The sequence below is a fragment of the Genypterus blacodes genome, unplaced genomic scaffold (assembly GCF_046128005.1).
Source record: "Genypterus blacodes isolate CSIRO-AG114 ecotype Tasmania unplaced genomic scaffold, CSIRO-AGI_Gbla_v1 ptg000026l_1, whole genome shotgun sequence".
In the NCBI taxonomy this organism is placed as follows: Eukaryota; Metazoa; Chordata; class Actinopteri; order Ophidiiformes; family Ophidiidae; genus Genypterus; species Genypterus blacodes.
In genome coordinates, this window is record NW_027466839.1 from 778,515 (window position 1) to 803,292 (window position 24,778).

At 48.3% G+C, this 24,778-nt stretch overlaps 1 protein-coding gene across 4 annotated transcripts in view; it reads left to right on the forward strand.

Annotated features, from left to right (window-relative positions):
* ctbp2l (C-terminal binding protein 2, like) overlaps positions 1–24,778 on the forward strand; it is a 98,011-nt gene that overhangs the window by 54,117 nt on the left and 19,116 nt on the right. For 3 of the 4 annotated variants that reach the window (XM_076143520.1, XM_076143523.1, XM_076143519.1), the window contains 3 exons: positions 15,645–15,799; positions 19,433–19,577; positions 22,004–22,210. In XM_076143520.1, coding sequence (XP_075999635.1) covers positions 15,645–15,799; positions 19,433–19,577; positions 22,004–22,210 — 507 coding nt within the window. Of the gene's footprint in view, positions 1–6,592; positions 6,707–15,644; positions 15,800–19,432; positions 19,578–22,003; positions 22,211–24,778 lie in introns of those variants that run through there. The other variant, XM_076143521.1, reaches the window with a different exon arrangement.

A 24,778-nucleotide genomic window follows, 5' to 3' on the forward strand; every position in this document is an offset into this window, starting at 1 on the left:
CATTTTCTTCTGTTCCCAATTTCTGCTGCAGCATCGACAATTACGCAGGAATCCTTTTAAGAGTATTCCCAAGCCGACGTGCCTGCCAGGGGTTTTAACTGGCAAAGCCTCTCCAAAACTATTCTTAACTGAGTCCTAATGATTGGCGATTAGCGAGCGGGAGAGCGGTTTTGTTTTCCGATGGCTCAAGAATCACGCTGCTTGTCTTTCGAGAAATACTTTTGCGGTCCTCCATTTGCTGATATCTGGGTTTTTCGTGGGTAATTGTGAGGGGGGGGCGGGGGTCGTTCCGGTTTCACACGGGGACCCGAGCCGGCCGGCGTAGGTGACGGAAGGTGTCGGGTGTTCCAGGTACAGTGTCATGTGACCAAAGTGCAAACTCCAGTTACAGCAGGGGGCAGGGAGGGAGGGGCCGGGGCTGTAGGGTCTGCACCATCAGAGGAAGTGTGAAATATCATCTGCCATGGTGGAGGGAGATGGAAAAGGAAAGGACCTATAGGCGGGTGGGTTTCCAAGGAGTATGTGGGTGCGTGTGTGGGGGTGGTGGTGGTGGGGGGGGGGTTATGATGATGAAAATGGCTGCAACTCTTCACCAGAGTGAGAGAGAGTCAGCTTTAAAAGGCTGTAAATGGACACCTCCGTAGTATCTTGATGGCTGACTCCTGCTTGACAAGACCCGGGGACCCTGGTGTATTTATCATAATGGAGCACAGCTGGGCCGCAGCTCCGACGGGTTAATAGCCATGTGACAGCTTTTGCGTGTGTGTGTGTGTGTGTATGGGGGGTATTTGCGTACGCGCACGCGTGCGTTTTATTTACCCGTACACTCGTGAACGGCGTGTAGGGGCCACGCTCGGGAGGGTGGGGACTCTGCCAGGCCAGATGGCTCCTGTCACCGAGCAGGGAGAGGAAGAGGGAGGGAAGGAGAGGGGGAGGGAAGGGAAAGGGAGCTCAGAGTCCTCCCCCCCCCCACCCTAAACAGTGCCAGAGTGGCCCCGGTCCCCAGAGCCACCACATCTGGAGCCCACCTGCAGCTCACCCGCCTTCCTCCACCTTGTCTCTTTCTCTCAGGCTTAATATTTCCATTAAGTGAGATTTTGCACTTTATCTGTCTTATTTTTGAAGCAAATATTGTAATTTTTCAGCGGCTGCAGTTATTAGTAATTGTATTTTTTATATTTTCCCTTTCTTCTACTGTCTTTTCCTTTCCTATTGTAATTCCTCTAACGTCCTTCCCTAACTGAAAATCCAACCCTGACAGCTGAACTAAACTTCTTTATAAACACATTTTACTTCTGATACTTGAGTACATCTTTCTGCTGTCGCTTATTTGCTTTCCGTTGAGTAAAGATTTGAAGGAATTTGGGTGTTTTTCTTCTGTGGCAACAACACGTGAAGTTAAGTGAAAGGATTCCTGCTCTCCCTCCTCTGCCGCTCTGTGGTGAATGGAGAGATGCAGGGGGGCAGGATGGAGGGATGGAAAGGCGGGAGCGGCGGCGACGAAGCGTAGCGAAGTATCATTTTGTTTTATGACTGCACCAGCCTCCGAGAGTTGCGGGTTTTTGTGTTTGTTGTATTTCTTTCTTTCTTTTTATTCCTCCCCTAAGTAAAAAAAAGAGAGCGAGCGGTAGAATGTTTCTTTGCTTCGCCCGTTTCTGCAGCCGATCCGGAGGCCACAGGGGGGCTGTTCCTGCCTGGAGAAGAAAGGCTGCCCGCCCTCGCCGGCTCCCCACTCCCCCCCCCCCAAAATAAAATACACTCATTTGCATTCCCATGCTGTAATTTAGTTCTTCTCGCCCTCTCTTTCTCTATCTCTCCGTCCCTCATCCCTGCATCCTTTCAGCCTCGGCCCTCGCGGTTCTGTGGGGACTGGAACGTGGGAGGGGGAGGCAGAGGAAACAAAAGCAGCGAGAGAGGCGATGTTGACTCAGGGTTGTTATCTGGACCGCCGCTGAGGGGGCTGTGTGTGTGTGTGTGTGTGTGTGTGTGTGTGTGTGTGTGTGTGTGTGCGTGTGTGTGCGTGCGTGCATGCCTGGGGGGGGTTATTTACCCTGGCTGTGCTGCAGCCACGGCAGGTGCCCCCCAGCGGATCAACCTAGGCCTCCCAAATAAATATTCACCACAGGGAAATTAGACCCAAAGCTACATCACAACCGCTCCATCTCTCCCCCTTCCTCCTCCTCCTCCTCCTCCTCTACTTGTTGTCCAGTCCATTGAGAATCGGCCATGTTTACACCTACGTCCCGCCACAGACGCGTCGCCGGGGCGTAAAGAACGCAAGCGAGCCGGGCGACGAGCCTCAGCCGGGCCGGAAGCTGTTATCCGCGTGTGTTTATCCACGATGTACGTCGGCGTCGGCGGCTCGTTGCCTCAGATGGTTTTGCTCTTATGCTAAGTTGTTGTTAGTGAGCAGTCATGACCTTTGGCTAAGATTACTTTGAATTATTCATTTCCCGCACATGATGTGGTGTGGGTGCAGAGATAGCCGTCTGTCCGGAAGAGCTATTTTGTTTGCCCAGTTAAAATTCAGTGCTTGTCTGCGTATTTCAGAATGTAATTATATGAATAATGGCCCCACTGAATCAATCCACACACAAATACCAATATTTTATGCATTAAAAAGCCATTTTGGGCCAACGTCAAGAGCCCAGGTCATACTAAACCCATCACCAAACTCAACAATCCCATTTCTTTGCAGATGCTCTATCGCTTATGGGACTTTCTTTGCCCTGAGGTTGTCTTCCCAGGCAGTCCTTAATCCCCGTCTGTGTATCCGCCTCAGAAAGCTCCACCGCTTCTTCACAACATTCCTCAAGTAAATATCAAAAGATGACAATCCTCTGCTATCCCAGCCTTTTTCCAGCCCCAATAATGAAGGAATGACTTGCTGAAAATGCGACAAAAACAAATCTGTAAAAGTGGATTAGACGTTTTTGCGTGCAACACTACTTGCCAAATAGCTGAAGTAAACAAGTACCTGGAGCCAGAAAGGGTGTTTATCTGTGCTGCCGCAGTCCAGCATCTAAAATGGAACACCCCCCCCCCCCCCCCCCCCACTTCCCCCAGCTTGATGCTCCCTGGTAACATGACCCCCGAGCCATCAGATGCGGCCTCGTCTCTCTCCGAGCAGCAGGTTGGCTGCTTTTACCGCTCGCTTTCTTAAAATCCCTTTAAGTGCTTTAGAGGGATTTAAAAGGCCCGGAGTTCCAGCGCTTACAGGAAAAGGAGGGGGGGCGCTTACAGTATAATTAGGCCGGTTAAAGAAGACGACTCGTGCCTCGACGATAAATCCGCGCCTGACCGTAAGCGAGTCTCTGGCCCCGGCCCTGTCGGGTCTTCGGAGCGTGACCGGCGCTCTTGGGTGTCTCACTGTGCCAAAGGTCGCGGATTAAGGAGCGGAGGAGGCGAAGGGAGCGTGAACTGTAATAGAGAGATCAGTCAGAGGAGATAAAGACGAGCAGCACCGGGCCACATACTCTTATCATCTCGCTTTGTTCATTTATAATCTGGGATTGAGACCAAATTCATCATGTACTGTTTATCCTTTGCTCAGCTATATTGGTGACATCATCCTCCTGATCTGTATCCATAAATGTGGAAAATCGGTCAGTCAAAGCTGCTATTTACTCGGCGATCATCTTGGTGGTCGCTGTGAGACTTACCCATTGATCAGATCTGGATCAATAGTTGGATTTGGGCTCAATTACACTGTTGATAGTCCATCATGTCATCAATATGTATGAGGGAATTTTGTTGTCTTAGTTTTCGGGAAATAGACAGAAACGTTCCTAGAGACCCATCACCCTACGGAGTTATCAATCGATTGGAAGAGTTATCATTGATTACTTGTGTGTTGGTGAGTTGAAATAGTTTCAAAGCTACATGCGTGTACTTTCCTTTGTGTGTCTGAGTGTGCCTTATTAAGTGGGTGTTTACACAGATGTTTGTGTTTAAAAATGCCGAGGGGTGAACAGATGTAGCCTTCAGGCCTGGTTAAGGCCCAAGTCTGGCTGCTCCACCATCTGAAAGAGTGGGAAAACGGTGTGTGTGTGTGTGTAAATGTGTTGGGGGGAACCTGCTGTGCCAATCTGTTCTCATTAGCGTTTACTCGCCCCCTTCAAAGTGCACTAACATGTAAGGACACGCATGACGACTGCCTGGGAAGAGTCGTGCGCGTACAGCGGTTGGTGCTTGTGGGCCCGTGGCAGCAGGAAACGCCATCCCGCTCCCCTCCTCCGATTCAACTCCTCACACACATCTTCCCGAATTCTTTGTGTGTGTGTGTGTATATATATCACGGCCGTCACTTCCCACCAGCGTCTGATTGGCAGCCGTGCACACCAGCTGGAGTAGATGACAGGCAGATCGTCAGGCGGCTCCGGTGAGCAACACCTGCGAGCCGAGCAGCTGTGATCAAATCTAATCTGAAATCGCTCAAGTTGGAGCTGGAATACGATGCGATCCCGCGACCTGCACACTTGACACTCAAGTGGGCATCGACTACATCTCTATCTGCAGTCTTTGATGCGCTCGCTTCCTAATTTATTCCTCCAACTCCCTCCAGCGGCTGTGTTTTTGGGCGAGCTGTGATCTAGCCGTATTAACATATTGCTGTCCGTTGTGCTCCCCCCCCTCCCCTCCTGCGCACCCTCTAATGTTATTGAGGAGAGGAAGATCAGAGGGACAGCCGTGTCCTCGCACTCCATCAAGAGTGTGTGTCTGTGTGTGTGTGTGTGTGTGTGTGCGGCTGGCCGGCTGGCAGGATGTGGGGGCCGCTTCCTTTGATGGTCACACTCTCTTAGATGTGTCGCCGCTACAGACGGCGGCATCGGACCGTCTGTGGGGGCCGACATGCCGCGTCTCCCATCACACCGATCTCGACAGTCGCCCCAAACGCAACACACACACACACACATCCTCGCATCCACAACGCTGCAGACACACAGTTGTTCCGCTCAAGTTTAGCAGGGGAAGAAGAGAGGACGGACACTCGCCACTCAGCAGCCTGACGACTCGGCCCGTTCCACCTTTCCACTTTGAAAATCAGTGATAATCAGGTTTGGTGTGTGACGGCGCTGAGGCGTGGTGTGTGTGTGTGTGTGTGTGTGAGTGTGTGTGTGTTTGTGCTGTGGCCACACTGGCACAGAGGCTCTGGTTACATTGTTATTCTAAACAGGGTGTTTTCAGCTGCCCGTCCTCACAGTTATTCAACAGAGCTGTCTGTCTCTCTCTGTCGGTTGGGCTCCTGGCTCTCTCTCTCTCTCCGCTCCTCCAGGGACTAAACTGTGAACTTAACACACTCGGCTCTGATGACTTCCCCGATGGTGTGAAAAACAGCCACCCCTCACAGCTGTAATGTTATTACTGGAGTGAATTGAATGTTGCATTGTTCTTCATCTGGTTCAGTGTGTGTGTGTGTGGAGTGTATGACATATCCTAGTATGTCGGATGGAGGGGGGGGGGGGGGGGGGGGGGGGGGGGGGGGGGGGGAGTGTGGGTGTGTGTGTGTCACTATTCCAATCTCTTCCCGGTAACCCGCAAAATACCAGGGAGGAGGGAGAGGGGGGGGGGAGGCTGGATGAAAGTGAGAAAGGCAGAGGAGGAAACCAAATAATTGTGAGGGAGAGGGGAGGTGAGGCTGGGAGCTGAGGGAGAGCGAGGGAGAGACTGAGTGTGTAAGGAGAGAGAGAGAGAGAGAGAGGGGAGGGGGAGAGGGAGAGGGGGGCAGGCGTTCTTAAAACACTGTGGAGGCCAGATCAGAAATAAAACATTAAAAAAAAAAAAGGGGTAGAAGGAGGAGGGAAAAAAGGGAGGAGAGCATTTTGTGTGCGCCGACTATGTGTGTGTGTGTGTGTGTGTGTGAGAGAGAGAACGTGCGAGCAGCGACTGTGTGTGTGCGTGTATGTGACTGACTGTGTGTGGATCCTGTGAAGTGAGCGCAGCCGGAGCTCAGCTCTGCGTGTTCGAGCTGACACTTTTCATTTTTTGAGGCTGCGTTTTGTTTTTCCGCTGCTTTGCTCTCGGCGAGATCCCTCCTCTGCCGGCGTGTTAGCGGCAAAGACAAAGACGGAGAGAGAGAGAGAAGGACAGACAGACAGAGAGAGAGAGAGAGAGAAGGGGACGCACTGAATGGCCGATGTTGCGCAGCTGACAGTGGAGGAAGCGGCGCAGAGAGTTTCCAGCCGTCGCCTTCCTCGGCCGCAGCTTTTCCTTTCTTGGAGCTAAAAAAGAAAAAAAGGGGGACAAAAGCTTCTCCCTCTCTCCCCCCTCCCTCCTCCGAGCCTCCTCCGAGCCTCCTACCATCCGATCACCAGCCTGCACGCCGCCGGGTCTGTGTGTGTGTACGCGTGTGTGTGTGCGCGTAAGGACGCCGCGGGTGTATGCTTTTTCTCCCAGCCCCTCAAAGGCATGGAGTGAAGATGATGCAGCCGGGGGCTTAGTGAGAAGGAGCGCACTCACTACGCAGACCCCTTCCCCTCACCAACAGGGCTACACCAAGAGGAGTAACTCCAGGGGAGGGGGGGGAGAAGAAGAGGAGGAGAGGGAGAGGGGGGGGGGGGGGGGGGTACCCTCCTTGGATTATTCCTTCGTTGTGTGTGTGTGTGTTTCTTTTTTTGTTTCTTTTTTTTTTTTTTATTGCCCCCCTCCTGCTGCTGCTGCGATGCGTAGCTTTTGAGCTGAAGAATGTGGAGGCAACATTTTCCAGGCAAGGCGCATGTTTCCTGTTTTCTCTTCTGGATGTCTAATAAAGTCTGGCATGTGGGAGGCGGGAGGGGAGGGTAGGGGGAGGGAGGTAGGTGGATGGCGGGGGCGGGAGGAGTGGGGGGATTAGAGGGAGGGGAGCGTGGACGTGTGTGGGTGTGTGTGTGTGTGTGTGTGTGTGAGGGTGATGGTGGCTGTGCACTGCTGGTAGATATTGGTGAGACTGCAATCTGGCCTGACAACCAGGAATAAATGATGTTTACCTTCATATAAGCAACAAAGTTTATGAATTCAAAGTAGATTGTTCTGGTTTTCGTTGAGCTCAGTTGTGGAGTTATTGTTGTGATAAGGACGGGAAATATTTGCAATGCGAAAAGTCTGTCAACAAATTGTTTAAGACAAAAATTGGCATGGCTATTGTGGAGGGAATTTTGTACAGTTAAATGTAATTTTTTTGATTGTAGTGCAGTGAAATGTGAAACACAGGTGGATCTGCATTGGAGAGACATGATGAGGGAATGATGGAATCCTCTGTCACGTCTGCATGACAGAGGATTCGAGTGGAATCAACACAAAAGCTTGGGAGACTTTCACAAAACCCCACGCTTGTGCCGTGACGGGTGGTGTCCTTTTACCGCCGCCCTCCCGCTTCCTCTCACGCCAGGAAATAAGAGAGCGGGAAAAAGAGAAGGCGGGGAAGGTCTGGCGGCGGGCGGGCGGACGCCGTTGACTGTGCGAGGCTTTTTTGTCCCGCGTGTGAGCGTGGGCCCGGCCTGCCGCGCACACAGGGTGCCATTTAAAGCGGGCGTGCTCCTGGTTTTGTTGGCAGAGAGTCGTGGGGGGGGGGGGGTTGGGGGGGGATGGATTGGCGTGGTGGGCAGCTGGGGTGGTGACAGGGGTGGGGCACACGCAGCCAAACAGGACAAGTGGCCTTTGTGTGCTACTTTTGGGGAAGTGAAGGCGGGGAGGGCAGGGAGAAGGTTGCCAACAAAGGGCGCTTATACCCACCCACCCCCATCACTCCCTCTGCTCAACCACGACAACTCGTGCAGTGACCTCATGCTGTCACTCACACATGAAGGGCTAGCGTGTGTTTATGGAGCGCTGTGTGTGTGTGTGTGTGTGTGTGTGTGTGAGTGAGTGAGCAGTCTGGCATGAGAGGAAACTCCAGCAAGAAAAACAAAGTCCTGTTTGACCCATCTGCACATCTGTGTATTATGCCAGGGGTGTGTGTATGCATGTTCCTTTTCATGTGTGTAGCTTATAAGTGTGTGTGTTTTTTGTGTCACTCCACAAAAACACACATCCATATGCTAATGCCACCGATCTGGCTCACATTACAGCACAGGCCGCCGTAACTGTTGCTGTTCACCAATGACCACCACCCAGCCTTGTTGACGAGAAAGGAAGCCACCTGCAAACAGCAGCTTGGGGTTGCTAGGTAACCAACGGTGGCAGCTGACAGTATTGTAGAGGGCTCATCGTGTCTGCTATCGCCAACCTGACTGCTCCTCCCATTCCACCTCTTCTCTTCGCTTCTCTTCCCTTTCTCTTCTCTTCTCTTCCCTTTCTCTTCTCTTCTCTTCCCTTTCTCTTCTCTTCTCTTCCCTTTCCTTTCTCTTTCTCGGTTGCTTCAACAGTAGTGACAAACTCAAAAACGCAGAAGGTCTCCTCCATAAAGAAAGAAACCAGACTCTGCCGAGGTTTCCTGTCTGCAGAGAAATGAATTCCACTCCTCCACTTCCGTACGTGACTGATCTTTATTAAATGAGACGTTTCATCCGATTGCGATGCAAGAAATAATGGACTGCAACTGGCTGTTGGTCCTACGTTCGAAAATGGAGGCTGCCAACTGGCCGCCGCTCTTATCCATCATGACATGCAGGCAAAAGTGGTTAATGTTTTTCCTCCCAAGGCTGATATCACAGCCAAATTCTAACTGAAGGTTTTGAAGGCTTCAGTTTCCTCATGTAGGGATGTGTTAATAGATAGCAGATAGAAGGTAGTCGTCTCTCTTTTGTCTCTCGTCACTCTCTGGCCTTAGAACGCTGTGGATTGCCATGAATGTCCTCCAGCGAAGGAGTAAAAGTGTTTGCTCATTCACATGATTAATTGTGTTGCGATTTCCTCGATAGCACAGAATTATTAGGATTCTCTAACGAGCATCCTTCGGTTTGTCCTGTTTCTAGGTTGGGAATTGAGAAATTAGCAACTTAAAGAAGTGTTTTCACTGTGGCATATGGATGAAGATGTAATTCAGAAACGGACTAGTCGTTGTGTTGAATACGCCGTCTAGTGTTCGGGATGAAAAAGTTAGTTATACCAGACGGAGAGCATCTCTGCACGAGTTTAGCAATCGTGTCAAACTGCGACAAGCCTTGTGTTCCTCGGATTCACGAAAAATCCAAACTGATTTGAGGATGTATTGATCATTGAGCTGAGAGACACCAGATCATGGAACGCCCTCTCCTTGGTGACTTGTGATCTTGAAACGTTATTAGCATTTGAAACACTTGCCCCATGTGCAATTGACCTTTGACTGACTGAGTTGACTTGAAAGTAAAAGGGAAACACGGCTTGTGGCGTCTTCACCCAACCATCAAATGTGAACGATCTGAGCGATGTGGTTGGATGCCACTTCGTACAACTTCAACATAATGAGGCCACGAGATTTTAACATCCACATTCTCTTAGGCTACCTTCATCCTTCAAAAATGTGGCGACTGATGAACTCGATAAATCCGACCATCTGTTCCGTCGCGCGAAACTCCATCACCGGCCACCGTGCCACCGCAGCAAACGGCGCCATCGATCCAGCGCGCTACTCAGGAGGCTGATTCGTTTGTTCCCTTTTCTGGTCCCGCTTCCCCCCTCGCGGACGCAATCTAACACCAGCAGCAGAGGCCAGCGGTAGGAAGAGGACTCCCAGTTCCCTCCACCGCACAATGGAAACTCTGGCCTCATCTCCCCATGCGGCGCTCTGCTGCGTCCCGCTGCCAGACTCTGACTAAGTGTTGCTGGCGCGGGAACCGCACCCTCTAGCCCAGACCGGGTTTTGCTTCCACGGCTATTTGTCTCGAGGAATGATTAGAATTAGATTTACTGGCCGATTGAGATCAAGATTGCAAAAATGCGATCTCATAAAAGCGAAGTAATCTGCATCTAGTGGTATTAAGCCTTTACACTGGAGACTTACATTTCTGAAATAATTGTCACTGTGACCTACTTTTCATTTTTTGAAGTGTTTTTGCTTTGTAATTGAGAAAATGCACTCAAAAGTCCTGTTTTTGAGTCGACATACATGATACAGGAAAGGCAATTATTGTTGCAGAAGGTCGTACGTGTGTAATTCTTTAGAACAAACAGTCACCGTGGGGAGGGGAGGCGTCGGTGATGTCATGTTGAGTTTAATGATGAAGAGTGTGCACAGGGAATCAGTAGAATTTGGCAGCAATGGGTACAGTTCAAGAACTCTGAAGTGCTAGAGATCAGAAGGAAATGGCTCATAGTCTATCATTATGCAGAACAGGGCCCAGCAGGGTGTGTGTGTATGTGTGTGTGTGTGTGTGTGTGTGTGAGAGAGAGAGTGAGAGAGAAAGTGTATTTATGCACTTACATGCATTGATTCTTGGCAGGTAAACCCACGACAGCTGTCTCTCTCAGAGAAAACTTACTCTTTCCAAATCGTCACACACACACACACACACACACACACACACCCACACACAAACACTCACACACAGTCTGGCAGCAGTTGAGTGAGGAAACGAGCGCGCACAGGATAGGAAATGAGGGGTATTAATTAATGGAGAAGTGAAATTAAGAGCGCTCTGCCTCCTGCAGCTACAACACGACCCCCGCGACATCTCGCCAGTGCTCCGACCTCCGTCCGTCCTCTCATGTCTGCGCACACACACACACACACACACACACACACACACACACAAGCGTCATTTGAGTTGCTGGCCAGCGGTGGCTCCACGAGAACCTGCGGAAAACGCGGCAGCTGGTGGGACTTGCAGAATGTCCCGTTTTTATTTCCGCTCAGTCCCAACAAGCTGCTCCGAGGCTGTTTAAGCGAGCGAGCTGAGAAAGAGCTGTTACACCATCAGTATAAAAGATAGAACCATATATACGCTGACTTTCATATCCTCTCCTCAGTAATACTTTAGAATTACTTTAATAGACCAACTTGAATTTGGTTGTAGACGGTTCCAAAAGCTTCTTAGTTAGTCTTAATTTTCTACATAGCAGCAGTTTGTATTATGGGTTGTTTACCTGAGGACGGGAGCAGGCCTCTATGAATGTGTGACCATGGTTACGTGACACGATTTGCTCTTAAGGACCCAATAAATCCGGTGTTTTTATGAATTACTCGCGTGACCCGTTTGCAAGCTCTTAAAGTCGACGCTTCCTATCAAATGACGCTTTAGTATTGCTACATTTTGTTATTGTAACATGAATGCGACTAAGTTAGCTTGATAAATGAGGTCCAAATATTGAGAAAAATCCACCTCTCTGAGAAGAAACTTACCTAGGAGTTCTGTTGCGGGTGAATAAAATATAAAAAAGGTTTTATTGCATCAGCTACAGTGAAAGACATCCACATCGTTGACTTAACAGAAGTAGGATTTTCCAAGGTTTCTGTTTGTGTAGACCTGCATCACTAAGATAACAGTGAAATTCAATTTGTAGATTATGATAAAGATTGCGAAGTATCACCCTGGAAGTGAACAGTAAAGAAAGTGGGCCGTGAACGCACCGCGACCCACCAATCTGAACTGTTGGCCGTCTGTCTGGGTTTTGCTGGAGGACGGCTTGGTCCCGGGCGTCAGTTTAGTGTAGCCTGTCACCTCCTCCTCCCCCATACATCGTCTCCTCCTCTCAATCAGAACCAACATAGTCAGAATCAATCTGTCACACAGAGTGACGGGGAAGGAGGGGGTGATTACTGGCACGGAGGAGAGAAAGGGGAGACAGCTGAGGAGTGATGGCTGAGGTGGGAACGACGGCGGGCGAGGGAAGGAGAGATAAAGGGAGAGGCAGATAGGCGGAGAGCAAACGGGAGATGCAGAGCTCCGCATTAGGAGGATAGAGGAGCTGTCGGGGAGATGCTATCGTCGCGGCAGAGATCCAGGACAATCGCGGCGCGGCGGGCAATGGTGAAATGTAATGAAGGGAGAGATGGCGAGAGGGAGATTGAGAGGGAGAACGAGACTGAAAGGTCACAGTGAGAGTGAAAGAGAGAGGAGGAGAAGGATGAGGTGAAGATGATTCGCGGAATTCAGCTTGTCGAAGTTCTGCCCCGCGGCGCTGGAAGCAACCTGCCAACCTTCATCCACAGCTTCTCTCACCTGCTCCTCACACTCTGCCGCTGTCTAGTGTGGCTGATATATTTATTTTTACCTTTTCTGAAAAAAGGTGAAAAGGTGAATCTTGCTACAGAAAACAAAAGCAAAATTGCGAGTTAGTTAACTGCACAGCTAGCTTAATGTGCGATTTAAAACAAAGTTAAGTATAAAGTCATCCATTTATCTCAAGAACTGCAGTGGTTTACTCGGACTAATGCGGCCTGAAGGCTCATTGTTTTTGGTTCATTTGAAGTTTTGAAGATGTTTTGAATGGGTGGTCACAATATGATGCCAAGCTAAGTAACGTGGAGAAAAAAAAGAAGATGCCTTACAAGTCATTTGATCGCAGGGGCCATAAGGAAAAATAAGCCTGTAACAACATTAGCGGCTGAACTTCTCTGATATAGTATAACAAAGCAATCGAATAAATAAATACAAATCTTTCACATAAATACTTTAACTTCTCAGTAGTCATTATGTTCATTTACTTTCAAAATCTATCAGACGCTATTTTCGCTGATTTTATGTCCCAGAAGTTTCTAGATTACAGTAAATTAGGGTCTCTACTGGTGAAGGAACTGTTTGCTTTGTTCATAATTGAGCTTTTAATCGTGTTTTGTAGTTATTATGATTTTAAAGGATTTCATAAGAACTAAATCTGATCTCCGCGGCTAGAACAGCTCGTGTCATCTTTCCTGTGTGAATCCTGAGATTGAGGAGATTGTGTGTGTGCGTGCGTGTGTGTCTGACTTGTACGTGTACACACATTTAGTGAAGTGCTAAAAGGCGTCATTGAGTGCTCTCACACACTCTCTTCTACGCGACCTCGGTCATTGTCGGCCAGTCTTCACCATCTGCCTCCATTATTATGCGGAGAGCTGTCATTTACAGATGTGGCACAGCCGCCTCGCTCTCCGCCGTCACGTCACCCCGTCTTGGAACAGCGGGTGTCACATGAGCGCGTGGGGGGGGAACGGGGCTAGAGAGCGCCTCTCTCCTCCGCCCTCCTTCCTGCGGAGAGCAAGCGAGCGAGGAGGGTGCATACGGGTGTTTGCGCCTCCAACCCCGACTTGCGCAGATGCCAAAAATAAAGTGCATTAAAACCAGAGCCTGTTAAGTGATCACCATGACAACAAGAGGAAAGCACGGGGTGACGACAGCGATGACGACGCCTCCGCTCCGAGCCTCCTACTTTCCTGACAGAGCGCACTGCCGGACTGCTCGCTTGCTGTCAACCCTGGGGCACGCCGCGTCGCCTCTGCTCTCACCCTCCATCTTCCTCCTCCATCTTCCTCCCCCTCCTCCTCCTCTCTGTCTCCTCTGATTTGTCTCCAGGGAGCTCTTTAGGGGAACAGGCAGTGTTTAGTGTTTGCTACACACGCTCGTGTTTACATTTTATTCTCAATCCTCGCCGTCTCTTACACTTTCGTGTTCTTCTTCTTCTTCTCTCTCCTCCCACCTGTTTATCCTCCCATCAGCCCATTTGGCACCAAAAAAAAAAGGCCACACACACACAACTTTCTTAGCTGGAACGGCAAATCTTATAATCTTGACTTTATCTCTTCTAATCAGCCTCCTCTGCTGCTGTAATCCCACCGAGCGCTCCTCCTCTCCTCTCCTCTCACCACCTCCTCCTTCCCCACCACTTGGCTTCTTATCTGGGATCTGATGTCATAACGATCTGGGGGAGGGGGAGGGTAACTTTAAACACGCACAGCTGAGCGCCCACGCACACCTGCATGCACAGGATGAGGTCACGCGAAAAGGATGGAGATAGAAATCGCAGCCACCAGCCAGAGGCCTACGTTTCCTGTCCACAAATGTTGTTTCGCGATGAGATACAACCGCGATTTGAATATTAATCTCTCGGAAACAAAAGTACATTTTCTGCATTTAGTTGCAGATGGAACAAAAACATGGCCCGACGTGTGGATTTGGTCATGTTTGCAGTATAATTTAAGTCTTAAAGTACTCAATGAGCTGTAGAGTGATACCAGCTGTTGGTCACATTTGTTTTGCAGCACATTTGTGAATCAAAAGGATAAGAAAATGTCCAAAAGCTCCATAATAACACCAGATTTGATTTGATTTGTGGCAATGCAACATGCCTACAACAGACTTCGGTGAGGTGTGTGTGTGTATTTGTGTGTCTGTGTGTTGGTGAGTGTGTGTGTGCGTGTGAGTAAATGTTTTACGGCTCCATAGAGAGGAGCCAGGAGATCACACAGCATCCATCCTTGGGGGGATTTGTTGTTGAGGTATCTACACGCCGACTTGTGACCTCTGTGTCGAGCGGTTCAGATCCATAGGAACTCGACCGCCGGCGAAGATCGTGACCCAGTGAGCCACAGTATCGACGCTCTGCAGGGAACTTTTGCTTTCCTCGCCCGGTTCCATCCATCCATCCACCCACCGGCTGGCACTGAGCCGCCGCGCTCAGAAACAGCATGAATATTGATGATACTCAGCTTGTTAACATTGTATGAAGTCGGGGCCTGGTAATTGTCTTGTCTTCTCAGCGCGGCACGTCTTGGGCACGACGCGTCGAGAAGGTCGGCACGCTGGGGAGCTCGGCTCAGCTTGGCTCTCTTCACTTTAAGTGAGGAAAGGAAGGAGGGGAGGGGGGTGGAGTGAGCAGAGAGAGACAAGGCCGCCGCTCGGCCCCACAGCGGAATTGTGACACACACACACGGCGCCTCTGTAATGGAGATTTGTCAAGTGTGCCAGGGTGCAGATGTGAGGCGGCGGCGGCAGTTTTGTTTCCGTCTCGTCCCATTTTCTGCAACATGCTCCATTTTGGTGATACACGGCTGCGGGGAGGCGGCGCCCGGTGCGAGCCTGACTCCTCAAGGTCCATCTCACACTTAGTCTTTCTGCTGCGACGCGCTCGCTCCACTTTCTGTTTTCCTCCAGCTCGGGGGCTAATGTGAAAGCTATTTGTGTGTGCTTGTGTGTCACAGGTGGACACAGGGGAATATGTTTCCTGTGCTGTGATGGAGCACAGCCCACCTGATCAAAGTACACGTGGCATTAAATGTGTGAATGTTAGTGTTTATCATCTTAACATCCTGTCCTGATGAAGCACTTCTGAACAAAATTTTTGAAAGATCCAAACATGCTAAACATTATGTACGTACTTTTGGTTCATGCCCCGTCCACTTCACACAATATAAATACAATTATATTGCTAAGCCAGCAGTGCCGCTCAGTGTTTGGAAGCTGTGAGGAAGCACAAGGTGAAGCGGAGAGAGGCTTTCCTGTAAGTGAGGCTGCGGTCTAATCCAGTCTCGAGCCGTCGCATTGATTTATTGAGCGGCGTTTGTTAGCTCAGAGGATCCCTGTTTCCTAATATATCCTAATCAGTGTGCAAACAGTGCAGGTGGCAGGTAATTATCATCATTAATGTTTAAAAGAGAGTGTGGTCGGCTTCTCAACGTGTAATTAAATTTGCGGCGCAAAGTGTGTTCGTCTGTGTTTGCGTGCGAGAGGTTAGGACTTTGACTTTAAAACGTCATTTGTCTTAATCCTAATTGTTGCGGTGATCTTTTTGTGATTAAACCCCGTTTCTTCCCCGGCTTCTCTTCCCTTCAGGTATCCGCCCCCAAATCATGAACGGGCCCATGCATCCGCGCCCCCTGGTGGCGCTGCTCGACGGCCGCGACTGCACCGTGGAGATGCCCATCCTGAAGGACCTGGCCACCGTCGCCTTCTGCGACGCGCAGTCCACGCAGGAGATCCATGAGAAGGTAAACAACACACACGGAAGAAGGGGGGGGAAAGTCATTAACACGAGTACTTGAGTATTTCACTTACGCAGTTTGGTATTCATTTCCTCCTCTGACTAAGTTCCTGCAGCAAGGTTACATCCAAAACCACTGTAAGTGTAAATTGGCGCCATCTAGTGGCATCCGTATTTACCTTCCTGGCTGTCGTGCGAAACGTCTCTGTAATGGTTGTTATAGTCAACCAATACTGTAAGTTACTGCGGTTTGCACTCTGTATGTTTACACGCACACTTAAAACAACTATTATATTCTGATTTCGGCAATAAATCAGTTTGTTTACATCCCGTAAACACAGAAGTAAATATAGTGATTGTCGCTGTGTACAAAAACTGGCCCACAGCTGACAATAAGTGATGGTGCCAGCAATTGAATAAATGTTATTGCTCATACACACAAACACACAAACACACAAACACACACACACACACACACACACTCGGTGCACTTGAGTTTCACACCGCTCCAGAGAGATGGTGTCTGCCACTCACTTACGCTCCCCTCTGTCGCTCTCGTTTTTGTCATCACGGCGCTAATAAGTGAAGCGTGATGTTTCGGGGCCCTCGCAACGCCAGCGCCAGTTCAAATAAAGTGTCCTCATTGTGATTTAATGTCAATTTGTGCCAAAGAGCGCAACGTCTGCATCAACCGCCATCGTCCTAATAGAGAGTTTTGTATGTCGGGAATGCGGTGTAATTACATTGCGTCGGCTTGCAGCGATTCTTTATTGCTTTCTACACGGCGCCGCAGCTGCGACGGAATATCTGACCATGGAGATGTGTATCTGCGAGAGGCGCCATCTCGCCATCTGCAGAGGGGGAGAGAGCTGCTTTTATGAAAATGGGACATATTAAAAAACAAGCATTTGCATAGAGATCAATTCAATCAAAGACCTTGGGCGGCGAGGAGAGCGCGCCGGGAAACGAGGGAGTGGGGCTTTTTTCTTTCTCTTTTTGTGTGTGTGTGTGTGTGTGTGTTTGTTTTAACACTGCCTTATCAGGAAAAACATGATTGTAACATTCACCTCGCCAGCATATTCAGCAGTTCCCAGTAATAACTTGTTGTCGAGACACCCAGGAGGCTTGATGTAGATTGAAAATGTCCAATCTCGGCTTTGTGTAGACGCAAAGATGGCAGATAGAGATGCAGAGCGAGCGAGCTCTCAGTGCGGTGCCGACGCGCCACCTGCCGCGCCGCCCCTCCATCCGACGCCGAGATAGAAATTTCATGGGGAAAAGGCTGGTCAGCGGAATAGGAAAGTAGCCTTACTTTTATATCAGCTCATCTTCCCCCCGGTAATCCCTTATTACGCCGCTGATAGTGGTGTGATGAGACACCAGCGCGCGCGGGCCGACGTGGTTCAAGATCAAGTTGCGATGCCACTTCAGCCAGAGTGAATCCAGCACGGAGCCACCTGCGTCCCCCAACATCATCATCATCATCCAAGGTCAGCGATCCCACGTCTTCAAAGCCACATATGGCCCCATAAAAGTTGGATGATGGCCCATATGGCACAGAGTCAACGCGGGCCAATCATGTGTTAGTTACACCGCTTCGCTCTGCTCACCCGGTCGTGGCCGCAGAGGTTACAGGTCGGCGCCCACGTTTCCCAGAGTGCAGCGGTCAGGTTTGGCTCACCCAGACCAAGAATCCTCTCAGTCTTTCTAAATCATGGGACTAAAATCCTTTCTTTCGCGTTTTTTAGATACATTTTCAAAGCAAGAACAGTTTCGGCTTATACTCTTTAATGCATTGTGTGGTAAAATGAAAGTGTGACTGAAGAGGAGAAGACGGATTTAAGAGGGAGATTTTGTGTTAAAACAACACTGTTGGCTGTGCCAGGTGTAGAATGTCCCGCTCTCAGCGTTACAAACAGCTCTCATTCACACCGCATCCACCCCGCTCACTAGTGGGATGACCTCATTGCCATAAAATCCCTCCCCAGCGAGCCGCAGAGTCTCACACACACACGCACGCGCAGGGGAACGCACAGTCTAACAAAACAAGTATCGTCCACTCTGAACTCCCCTCGCGAACAACACACACACAACCTCTCAGGCCCAGGCGTCATCACACATGATAGATGTGAACAGCAATAAGGCTTTGGTTACCGTGGAGAGAGAGGTGATATAGATTAGGTCATAGTTTCCATTAAAGCAAACTGCGCTCACAATGGATTTCCCTCACAAAGCCTCATTGCTAATGCTTCGACACTTTTTTCCCCCCTCTGTCTACGGGTGTGCGTGTGTGTGTGTGTGTGTGTGGAGCATTTTAACCTTGAGTTAGTGTCTGGAAGGCACGGCTCTAATAAAAGCTGTATGGAAATTCGGGGCTAATCTGCTAATCAGAGAGCTAATGCAGTTTGGCTGGAGGTGGAGGCAGGGCTGAGGTGCTGACAGGAGCTGTGGCTCACACACAGAGGGAGATGGGTTCCATCCACATCAGACCTCATCACAGGCGGGGTCACCTTGTCTGTGTTTGACCCCAAGATAACAAATATTTACTGATGTGTCGTTAAATTGTACATTAAATCCACTTTTCTAGCTCACTACACTTTTGTTTTTACACCAAACAGTTGGTATGCAGATTAAAATTTTACACATGAATTAAACTCATTATGTTGCTGTTGCCAGGTTAAAACCTTGTCCTTTGTTTTTGCTTGATGACTTGAGTGGCTTTTACGTGTTATTCCAAGAGATTTACAAAGGGGGAGAGGTTGGAGAATTTACTCCAGCGTTTTGTATTTTGTAATCCACTAAATCTTTGGTTCTCCCACTGTGGCACGTGTACCACCAGTGGTTCTGTAAGTGTATGTTTCTGATTTCACTGTGGATGCTAATGCATTTACCCTTCCACACTTCCAGTCACAATGCATCTAGTTTCGATTGATTTCATTCCCTTATTTCACACTGAAGTGGATCCAAATGAAATGTGAAATCCACAAATAAAAGCACAACTTCATTTCATTTGCCTTCAAACCTCTCTTTATTGATGATTCTCGCCCTGTCACTCTCCATGCATTTAAATGGCAAAAAATAAATGGGGTCAAAAGGTCACCTGGGCCCAAATTTATATTTCTTTGACCCCTTCCCATCCTGGTTTACGCAGGGATCAGCGGCCGCTCTGACCTCTCCTCGGTCAATTTTCCGGCGCGTCTAAGCGTAAAGACCCTCTGGGTGTGAGTGTAATTGTGATGACCATGCAGAACTGAAGTCCCTCTGAGACAATGGGAAGATTTGTTCCAGTTCCCATGCAGGCCAATAAAAGGACAGTGTGCCACTATTGATAGTGGCCCATGTGATGTCTGTAGTTCCTCCGGGTGTATAATCTTAAACGTTTTCTTAAGTGTCCCAAGTCATGCCAGACATGTGATTTTCATGGCTCCTCTCGGTAGAATGTGATCTTGTGATGGTCATGGGTTCATATGAACTCAACTGGACGATTAGCCATGTTGTATTGAGCATGGACACAAAGGAACAAAACCATGAAGAAGAGAGAAATGAATGAATGATGTCAAGTTTCAATTATTGACAATGAAATCACATTTAATCATGCTAAATGTTGTCTGTCTGTGTGTGTGTGTGTGTGTGTGTACAGGTGCTGAATGAAGCAGTGGGTGCCATGATGTACCACACCATCACCCTGACCAGAGAGGACTTGGAGAAGTTCAAAGCTCTGCGTATCATCATCCGCATCGGCAGCGGCTACGACAACATCGACATCAAGGCTGCCGGAGAGCTGGGTACGATCGATCGCATATAATCAATACTTTATCGTAACCATTCATCCAAAATGTGGAGACAATCCCACGGGTGTGTTTTAGTGGTTATTGCTGCCCAAAATTGACCGGATTGGCAGCCCGTTTCCTACAAAAGAATTCCTCCAGCTTCATAAATAAGCGGTTAGTTTTGAGTTAGGCTGTTTTGATGGTTGAGTGAAGGATCGAGCTGGTAGATGGGTTACAGATGGAATCGATGAGAGTTTGTTAGAGATGGACAACCTGGGAATACTGGGCTACGAGAGAAGCAGAATGTTATGGGACTATCCCTTTAAAGGTGGATTGATCAGGTGGAGATTTGATTTGATCTGCCCACAGCTCATTACAGAGGCTCTGAATTGGATTTGTTCATGCTGGAGAGTGTGTGTTGAAATAAGTCAAATAGGTAGTAAACTAAAACTATAGTAAAATTAGAATAAATAAATAATTAGTAGAGAAAAAACCTAAGAAAACAGTAAAATCATGATAAATGTATAGCAACTTTCGTAGAGTAAAACATTAGTATAGTAAATTTATAATAAAATAGTAAGGTTGTAATAAAAATATAGTAAATTTAGAGGAAATTATTTGTATGGTAAATCTATATGAACGATATGAAGGTATTAGTACAATTTGCAAGATTTCTTCAAGTTTGGCTTCTTTAATCTTCTTTTATATATCATACATAAACTACTGTAATTGGAGAGCCTATGTGTGTGTGTGCATGTGTGTAAATGTTGAGTCCAATGGCTTCCACACTTTCCAAAAACACGAGTTCAGCGCTTTTGCATCTGCATAGAGTACTTTGCATTTCATTTACATAACATTTAGGAGACATGAACTAAACTAATGGCATTATGAATGATGTAACCATATAAACATGAAGAGACATCATGAATGAGGTCACAGTTGACGTGACCATAACCACCCTAGCAACCCGCTTATGTCTGTCATTCCTACAATCGCCTCCAAACCTACAATCACTGGCATGGTTGGAAGCCAGAACTAATTTTAACGTACATTCTGTCCAGAACTAATTTTAGAACACTCTTTTTTGAGAAGACGTTGGAAAACAAATCTCTAAAACGGAAAAACACAAGCCCCATTCCTCTCCAAAGATAAACCATTTGCATTATGCTAAAGAAGAAGAGACCGTCAATGTGGGCAATGCAGCCACAAAGCAAAGTGCCAGAGATTGGCTTGAGTGAACGAATCCCCACAAAAGTCAGGTAACAATGACCTCATCTTAAGGCTACTTAAGATGAGGCTGGGGTTAAGGGTGACGGGGGTGAAATATCAGGGGGAGGATGTTACGGGAGGGTCTTAAAGCATTTGTTCATCTAACTGCTGTGCTGAAACACATTGATCGACCCAAGGCAGCGCTTCATCTATAGGACCAATCAAGAGAACAGCGTTTTTACACTAAGCTGGTCAGCTGGTCTTTCCTCATTTTACGGTATAGATTTACAAAATGGCCAAAAGGAGTGGAATAAAAGAGTCAGATGAAAGGTGGACCGCCCACTGTAAGGCAGGATGTTCAAAGAGAGGGAAAGCGAGGGAGGGAGGTCTTTCCTCTGAACCTCCACCCAGCCTCTGGAACAGCCCTCGCCGTTGACAAAGCTGCCATTTCCCTGCCAAAATGAGATACAGCGTCTAAATTGCCACCCACTCAGAGGGCCTCTGCCTCGCAACGAAGAAGTCAAAAGCTATCGCTGCCTGCAGAAGGTACCGCTGATAATGACAGCTGTTCTAGGGGAGAAAGAAAAGGGGCCATTGATCGTGCAGCTCTGGCTATTTTCTGAGGTCCGGAGCCGCCCGTGCTCAGTGTGTGTACTCAGAGATACAGAGTGGGATGAGGACATTAGGAGAGCGAGCAGGGAAGGCAGAAGTGCTTGTAGAAGTGTTGCAGCAAAAGAGTGGAAGGGTGAGGAAAAGTTGGAGGATAGGAGTTAATACCAAAAGCTCATGGGTTAGAACTCCCCCGAGGCAGCGAAATTAATAGAAAATAAAAGCTCGGTAGTCAAACAATGTCTCGCAGTCTGCACAAACAAGTAAAGGTCAGGAAAATATCTGTTGGCTTTCATGGCAGATTTATCATAATAATGAGGTTGAGCGGCTGGTAATCAAACTCAAAACACTTCACGAATGTTTCACAATTAAAGCCTTCCAGGAATTAATGATGCTGAAATGCAGATTATGACAAATTTACCATGACTGTCAGTATAGTGCAGGATTATATGCTGTGTTTGTGTCAATAACAAACAGCTACAAATGAACCTGACAAATTCCTATGGAAATATCATCAAATGCAAAATAAATACCTGTCTTATAAATGAGAGATTCAGTTACGGAGATAAACGTGTATGCGGACGATGTCTCACCTGTTCTGTCGCCTTTGTCGCCCCCTGCAGGTATCGCCGTGTGCAACATTCCCTCGGCAGCCGTGGAGGAGACAGCCGACTCGACCATATGCCACATCCTCAACCTCTACCGGCGGAACACCTGGCTCTACCAGGCTCTCCGGGAGGGCACGCGGGTCCAGAGCGTGGAGCAGATCCGCGAGGTGGCGTCCGGCGCCGCTCGCATCCGCGGCGAAACCTTAGGCCTCATCGGCTTCGGTAAATGTTCCCTTTCCCCCGCAAAAACAAAGCTAACTTTGCCAACTTTCCAAACCCTTACGTCATTTGTTTTTGTCCTCTCTCTTTCCTCTGCCTATCGTCCTCTGTCCTCTCTCTTGTTGTCTTTCTGTATTCCGGCCATGATAACGTTATTTTTCTCCCTGTGCCCGTCCTGCAGATAATCTCAAGGTTGTCTGTTCTCCTCCCCCTGGGCAACCTTCCTCTTCTCTCTCCTCCTCCTGCTGCTTTAATGCTCACCGCTATATCTCTTAAATTCTTTCTCTTCTTCTGTTTTTCAACCCTCTCCCTCTGTTCCAGGCCGTGTTCACACAATACAAATAGCAAGTGCAACTCCAGAATGATACAGAAATGACTCTGACATTTTCAAAATAAGACATAGCTGAATTTGTCTACTTTACCTCGGGGGGTTAAAGCGTTCAGTGTAACTACAAACACAATTTAGCTTTTAAAACATGCTGTAAAGAATGATGACACTTTTCCGCCAATTCTGTCATTATTAGATTCTTTCAACTGCTCCCAAAGCACTTTGTACGCTTGTGACTCTACTGGTACGAATCCTTTCAAGCATCAATCAACTACTTATTCAACAGGTAGCTCGGTTATCTAATATACGCTTTAAAATCTAATACCGTATTTAAATCAAAGCGGACAGTCCGAAACAGTCAATCTAGTCTCGTTTTTACGTCTGACAACCTGAGAGCTCGTCCAGATCAGCCAAGCCAGCTGCGTTGTGTGCGATTGGATGTATTGCCATGGCGAATAATGATCACAGAGCGAGAGCGGGAGCGGACAGAATGTCACAGCTACCCACCACATGGCCGTGTCTGTGAAACCGCTTTGCCCGCAGACGCTGCCGCCACGCCAGTTATTTAGTATTTAGATTTGTCGACTCTGAGAGAGTGTTTGTAAAAAAAATAAAAGCGCACCATTTCTGGGTGTGAAAACAACAGCATGAAATGGAAATGATGCATTTTACAAATGTAGCCAGCTTAGTGTGGACATGGCCTCTGAGTCCTCCAAGCTGTCTCCTGCCATCCTGCCCTGCCATAATCAGGCCCCCATGGTGGATTTGTGTGTGTGTGTGTGTGTGTGTCTACACTTGTTTTACTGCTGAGTGTGTGTGTGTGTGTCTGTGTGTGTTTATATGTGTGTGTGCGTCATTCTGCTCTGCCTCAGCGTTGTTGGACTCTCTCTTCCCTCCCCTCTCCCATTCCAGAGTGCCACCTTATCTCCGTGTCCACATACACCCCCTCTGCCTCCTCTCACACACTCGCACGGGCACACACAAATACACAACCTCCTCCTCTTCCAGCTGCCCAGACCTGCTGTGCCCAGACCGGCAGGCGCTGGCACTGAGAGAACCTCCCCACCACACACCACCTCCTCATCTCTCCCACCACCAATCTCCTCTCCCAGTCTTGCTGGCTCAGTCCATCTCCAAAACAATGTGGATTGTCAGCGGGGGTGGGGGGGGGGAGTTGGTTTGGACAGAGCAAAGGCCTCCCAGTGACACTAAAGATAATGGTTCTGAGTGCAGGCCTGGCACACACACAGCTGCGCGGCTCTGCAGGCTGCACACAGACAGAACGAAAGCGTGTCTGACTCTCAACAGGATAGAAGCACACATGAAGTACCCACAAACCTAAACATTAGGCTTGTTTAAAGTGATACGCCAGCCATTTTGCTAAATATAACGACTTTCGAGGGCCTCCACTTACACGCTCGGTAGAATGTAGACGAAAGTAATGCGTATCACAATAAAAGCAAAAAGTACAGTATCTTCTAGATTCCCAAACAGAACTGTGTCACGCTTCAATGATTAACACCGTGTAGAATCAGTTTGCTCTGGGTGCTATTTTTCCTTCTATGTTGGACAGTTTATCTCCACCACATTCTCTTGGCTACTTTAAAACACAGACTATTCAGAGGAAAACACTTTCTGAGGCCACGGTATGAATACAATGTATGGAGGCTTTCCCACGTGTCCCTGGATCCTGTTCTATGGATCCATAAGGGTCTGTTCTAGTCTGTTCTAGTCCAGGTAATTAAATGTCTAACATCTCAAAAATCCTCAAAGTTACAAAAGAAATTACAAAACAAAGACACTGTTAGTGACTTACTTTGGACATAATTTAGCTGAGAATCATTCCCTTTTGGAATATTGTCAGAAACCCAAAGAAAAAAGAAGAAAAACAAAGCAAATGCCGGCCACAGGGAGGAGAGAGCCACCAGATGAACACGTTTTCAGATCTGCGTCGGTGCTGCAGACGGCACGAGTTCGCGTTCTCTCCGTTTGCGGCGATGATTGATGTGGGAAAGATGCACCGGGCCAGAGAGAGCTAAAGAGATCAGAGTTATCGCCGCGAGCAACAAATACAGCACGTCATGCCGTGTTCACTCCAGAGGAATATTACCCAGAGACCTTGTGTGGTTTGTTGTCACTACAGAGAGTTTTGTCTCTATTCTCGCCTTCTTTTGCATCTTTCCTGGTTGACAACTCGGAAACCTACAGTGCAAAAACACCTTGGTGAAGTGTCACTACAAAAT